General features: G+C 41.2%; 1 protein-coding gene across 1 annotated transcript; it reads left to right on the top strand.

Annotated features, from left to right (window-relative positions):
- The first annotated feature begins 2,283 nt into the window (after positions 1 to 2,283).
- Positions 2,284 to 5,405, top strand: LOC311371165 (E3 ubiquitin/ISG15 ligase TRIM25-like). Its single transcript, XM_084489375.1, has 3 exons — positions 2,284 to 2,441; positions 3,746 to 4,828; positions 5,159 to 5,405. Exons 2-3 carry the CDS (start codon positions 3,748 to 3,750, stop codon positions 5,296 to 5,298), a joined length of 1,221 nt encoding a protein of 406 aa, XP_084345501.1. The 5' UTR covers positions 2,284 to 2,441; positions 3,746 to 3,747; the 3' UTR covers positions 5,299 to 5,405.
- Positions 5,406 to 6,141: the final 736 nt, after the last annotated feature.

The following is a 6,141-nucleotide window of genomic DNA, read 5'->3' as shown; positions in this document are numbered from 1 at the left end:
TATTGTACATTATTATATTATAGTATTAGTACATTATTATATTATAGTATTATAGTATTATTATATTATAGTATTGTACATTATTATATTATAGTATTAGTACATTATTATATTATGGTATTATTACATTATTATATTATAGTATTAGTACATTATTATATTATAGTATTGTACATTATTATATTATAGTATTAGTACATTATTATATTATGGTATTATTACATTATTATATTATAGTATTAGTACATTATTATATTATAGTATTGTACATTATTATATTATAGTATTAGTACATTATTATATTATGGTATTATTACATTATTATATTATAGTATTAGTACATTATTATATTATAGTATTAGTACATTATTATATTATAGTATTAGTACATTATTACATTATAGTATTAGTACATTATTATATTATAGTATTAGTACATTATTATATTATAGTATTAGTACATTATTACATTATAGTATTAGTACATTATTATATTATAGTATTAGTGGTCCGTGTACAAAGTATAATTCATTTACAGTTGTTCACGTTGTATAATGAAAAAGGCCAGTTTAGGGGGTAGTTTAGACTACCAGTTTAGACGTGCAATGCAATTCAGCGCGCCAAAGCGTCAGCTTGTTCCATTATCCAAGTTGTACAATGATATTTGAACAAGGAAGTCGAGAGCCGGAAACAGAGACAGCTCGCCTTCAAAGTAAAGCTCGCCTTAGCAGTAAAAGTCGTGCGTTTTGAAGCGTGAATTTAATTTAAGGAGCGCCAAACATAAATAAACAAATAGCCTAAATAATGAACATAATTCATAACTGTTATACAGTCATATTTCTGCCACTTTCCCACAACTGATTGTGAATAAATTGCCAATGGGCGCCAACACTGGAATTATTATAGAGCGCTGTGATTCATGTATGCATGTAATGATTCATTTATATATTCATCAACTTATTTACTTGATTAAGGCTACTTAATCTGTTACTTTGGGTGAACGTTAAAGGTTATATAGTGTTGCGACCTGTGATGAGTCTGACTGGTAGAAAGAGTTGATTTACCTTGACGTTATTGCTGGCTCTGTTGTCATGACAATAACGCCACTGGCTATCCGATGTAAAAATCCTTCAAGTTTATTTACCGTTCTCTCTCTTAACTAGGCTATATAAATAAAATTAAAATATATATATTTTTGGTGGATTATCCTCTGGCCTGTATAATAACAAAATGAATGCAGTGGTAAGTAAAGAGCAATACAACAAAATCTGACACGCCGTGCACCGTGTGCTTTCTCAACTTCATTTGGGAGGTGACTAGCCTTTATTTAAATAGACTCATTTGTCACGTATTAAGTAGTAATAATCATTATTATTGCTTTTTCATATTTTCATATTTTTCAGACCTTATACATATTTACATCCTGGTATATATTTATACTTACATCCTGATTCTACTGTACTGTTGTTGCATATTTTGTATTGTAAATAATGTTTGTTGATTTTCTGACACATACATTAGGCAATACCCCCTAAACTGGCCTTTTTCATTACACAACGTGAACAACTGTAAATGAATTAAACTTTGTACACGGACCAACAAAGCTCATTATCCATTGTCCATCCCTGTACGGTCTCTTACCATTAAAGACGTTAAATTAAAATATAGGCTACTATACGGGACGTAGACCGACTCATTTCACGGATTCCTGTACGACCAGGTTGCCTTAAACATCTGTCGCATATGTCAGGTGAAAACTAAACGTCAAGGGAAAGAGGCGGTGGTTGAAAAGAGTATTTTGATCGCTTATTAAGTTCACTCGTTGCTTATAATGGATATTTTGTTTCCCAGTACCCACAGTACCCACAGTCAAAGGACTTCTGTCTCGTCCTTCTCTTCACTTTAGATCGCATTGAGACAAATTAATCACCTGGATGTTCAACGTAAAGTTAAGTTTACCACACGGCTCAGAAAAGAACAATCTATTGAAACATTACCTAACGTTGTTTTCTCTATAGTGAGATTGATAAGCGTTACACAGACACACTTCACAATATCACATCATTATAATAAACCAATAACCTAAAGATAATATAAAATGCTGGGAAGTCCAGACAACCGCCTTCTCTCTGACAGCCAATCACAGCCTCGAATACCTCACAGTGTCACGTGTTTTCAGGGAAAGCGAAAGTTTCCACACACACACACGCACGCGCACACACACACACACACACACACACACACACACACACACACACACACACACACACACACACGGGGCGTGTGTCCGTGGGGGCGGGGCCAGGAGAGGACGTGATGTTCGAGAAACGAAACTTAAGGTTGACAGAAACCCGACGAGGAGGAAGCAGTTCTCTCCCTCAGGAGAACAACACAACACGTTTTGGGACACACACAGTCTGACCGACAGCAACCGCAACCAGGTGAGTAAAACAACACGACCTCCGCGCCTCTCTCCCCGCGGTGTGACCCCGTACGGACCGGCCCTACAGCGGGTTATGATGTGAACTAGGGGAGCGCTAGGATCGGACAGGCAGCCTGTCAGGCAAACTCACACGCTGACTCCTCACCCTCACCCTCACCCTCACCCTCACCCTCACCCTCACCCTAAACCTAAACCTAACCGTAACCCTATCCGCGAAACGGACCCGTGTCGGGGTCCACCTGCACGCCGCGTTGGAGCCGCTACGGAGGCAGATCGCGGACCCTCTCGCCCGCAGCTGCAGCCCGTCGACGGACGCGCAGCGGGTATGAAAGGCGTTGGCCTTGCGTGGGACGCTCCCGAAGTGCATTGTGGGTCCGTCCGTCAAGTTTAACTTTTCAGGCAGCGACGGATCCGTCACCCAATCAGATCGCGTTATGCAAATATACGCACGTGCACTGTCTTCTTTCAGCTAAGCTTTCTGTAACCTTTTTGTAACCAGAATGCGCTTTCTCTAGACATCACACGGTCATATTAATCATGTAGTCATATTAGACATGTAGCCATATTAGACATGTAGTCATATTAATCATGTAGTCATATTAATCATGTAGTCATAGTAGACATGTAGTCATATTAGACATGTAGTCATATTAATCATGTAGTCATGTTCCAACCTAATATTAAGTAATATAACGCAGGTGCGCAAGGCAGCCACAGGAGACGCCAACATTGTTTTCAACCGCTCTGTACCGCGTCGTATTAATTACCAAGTTTTGAAAAGAAAAAGTATTTGAAGCGAATAAGCGACGCTGTTTTTGATTTGTTTATTTGGTTTTGAACGAATAGTTTGGATGCATGCATCGGCTTTGAGTTGGTTTGTTTACTTTGAAATTGCATACGCTCGCAACACACACGCACACGCGCACACGCACACACACACATTCACCGCTGCACCCACTACAACCTGCCGATCTTCAATCAAAACAACATCAAGTAAGTGATGCCGAACGCAGTCGTACCATGCGTGTTTAGAAGCGCAACATTGAAACGGGTCCCGTCTGAAACAGCCGCGCGGCGCAGCGTTCCAAACGCAAAGTACTTCCAGACGCGACTCTTGCTATTCTTTTTATCGACGAGTCGAGGCGGAGCCGTCTCACTCGTGTTGGTGTATATGCTGCCAACGTGACGTCCAGAGGAATTGCATCCTCGGTACCTACGGTACTAAGAAAAACGAGTACCGTCACATTTTTAGAAGTTTGGTATCGACTTGGTTATTTTACTATTGTTATCCATGTTTTCTAGGAATGGCCTCTGCTACTTCCTGGTCTGAAGAGGACTTCTCCTGTTCCATCTGTCTGGATGTGTTCAACAGCCCAGTTTTCACACCATGTGGACACAACTTCTGTAGAACCTGTATTTCAACGTTCTGGGATGACCAAGTCCAGTACAAATGTCCTGTTTGCAACAAGCTGGCCCACACAAGACCTGATTTACAGGTCAATACCTTAATATCAGGGATGGTTGATCGGTTTAGAAGGTCTGCACCAGTCAAAGAGCAGCCTTGTGTTGGACCAGCAGAAGTTCCCTGTGACGTCTGTACTGGGACCCAGCTGAAGGCCGTGAAGTCCTGCCTGACGTGTTTTACGTCTTACTGCCAAACCCACCTGGAGCCTCATCAGAGAGTCGCAGGCCTGAAGAGACATCAGCTGGTCGAGCCTATGGACCGTCTGGAGGACAGGGTGTGTAAGAAACACGACCGACTCCTGGAGCTCTTCTGCCAGACTGAACAGGTGTGTGTGTGTGTGTTGTGCACAGTGACGGACCACAAGTCCCATCCTGTTGTACCTCTAAAGGAGGAATATGAAGTGAAGACGGCCCAGCTGGGGAAGATAGAGGCTGAAGTTCAGCAGATGATCCAGGAGAGACAACTAAAGATTAAGGACATCAGAGACACAGTGGGACGTAGCAAAGCAGACGCAGACAAAGAGATAGCCGATGGTGTGCAGGTCTTCACTGCTCTGAAGCGCTCTGTTGAAAAGTGCCAGGATGATCACAACCAAACGGTTAAAGAGAAACTGAAATCCACAGAGACAGAAGCTGAAGGCCTCATCAAAGAGCTGGAGCAGGAGATAGAAGATCTGACCAATAGAAGATCAGAGGTGAAGCAGCTCTCACACACTGAAGACCACCTCCACCTCCTCCAGACCTTCAGATCCCTGAAGGATCCTCCACCCACCAGGGACTGGACGACGGTGGAGGTCCGTCCTCTGTCATACGTAGGGACCTTGAGGAGAGCCCTGGATCAGCTGGAGGAGACACTGAACATGGAGATGGGGAAGGTGCCTGTCCCTAAACCAGATGTAAAGAAGAAGAAGAAGAAGAAGTGTAAGTGTTTGATTCGTCTTAGGGTTGTCCAATGATCCGGAATGTCTCCGGTATGATACTGTGCCACACCGCCCATACCGCTGTTCGGTCATATTCTTTTTGAAGAGCAATTGAACCCAAAATTGATGCCATTTTATCACTGTTACTAAAACAAGACCAATCATCTCGAGAACATGAATGAAATCCTATGTTTTTTGTCTCCCCAAAACACAATGTGATCGTTCCACTCTGCTCTGAACACAGGTGGTGTTCTTGAACACCATGTTCTTGAATGTCTTCCCAATCAGGGTCTTCATATTGAACCTCTTCTTGGCTTTCCTCTGCTTGTAGCCTCACCAGTCTCTCCCCCTACTAACCTCGTGAGGAGATCCCAGGATCAGCTGGAGGAGACACTGAACATGGAGCTGGAGAAGGTGGCTGACCTGAGATCAGCTCTAAACAAGTGTAAGTATCTGATTAGTTTGATTTAGGGCTGTCAAATGTACATTCAATATTCTTAAAATATAAAGATTTATTTTACAGAACAAAATGAAACATGTCAAATGTTTTTCCCTGAAGACAATGTTGTGAGTGCTGCAGTGTAAAGTGAGGTTGAAAACATGATAAAGCTACATAGCTTAAAGGGACACTGAGTAGGAATTACTCCCATCTCGTGGTAAAATGATATAGTGCATTCAAACGAACAGTGCTTGCTTTTTAAAATGGACATTGCAACCTGGTTGCAACTACGGTAGGCGGTATGTGCCAAGAAGCTATGACAACATGTCGTCCAATACTACCTCATCGAGTTTTCTTTCGGGTGATGATGAGGTACGCTATTTCAAACAAACTTCAAACTGCGTTGAACCATTAGTGTGAGCATGTATGAGTAATTACTCCTCGAGCAAGATAGTGAATTATGTTGTCATGTTTATGTTTTTTATTGGTAACATTACTATGTCGTAGTCTAACCTATAGCATCAGTTAACAACTTGACACACAACAAACACACTTATTTTTTTGCTAGTGCTTATATAACGCATGAACTATGTGTAGTAATAATAATTAGTAGCAATTAATAAGTAGTGATACATTCCTTATTTGTTTATTTTTACGATGTGCGTGCATTGTCAGATCATCATCATTACGTGATTGAAGGGTAGGGAGAGGACAGAGAGGCAGTGGATCGGTGGGAGGTAGTAGGCAAGGAATGCAACCCTTATTCAATCAAACAGAGCCTATGCTGCTATCCACCAACGAGGCAGTTTAGGCTTTTAACTATACGTGTCCTACTGTTAATAATAATAATAATAATAATAATAATTCATGAAATT

This window comes from Micromesistius poutassou, assembly GCF_964030765.1.
Source record: "Micromesistius poutassou genome assembly, contig: SCAFFOLD_6013, whole genome shotgun sequence".
Classification (NCBI taxonomy): Eukaryota; Metazoa; Chordata; class Actinopteri; order Gadiformes; family Gadidae; genus Micromesistius; species Micromesistius poutassou.
The sequence above is the reverse complement of the archived record's forward strand: the minus strand, read 5'-3'. Positions and strand labels throughout refer to the sequence as shown.

Bases quoted from the DNA above. Each gene is read 5' to 3' on its own strand.
- LOC311371165 (XM_084489375.1), top strand. From the start codon at position 3,748: ATGGCCTCTGCTACTTCCTGGTCTGAAGAGGACTTCTCCTGTTCCATC. The intron at 4,829-5,158 runs GTAAGTGTTTGA...CTCTGCTTGTAG, and splicing joins GAAGAAGAAGAAGAAGAAGT to CCTCACCAGTCTCTCCCCCT.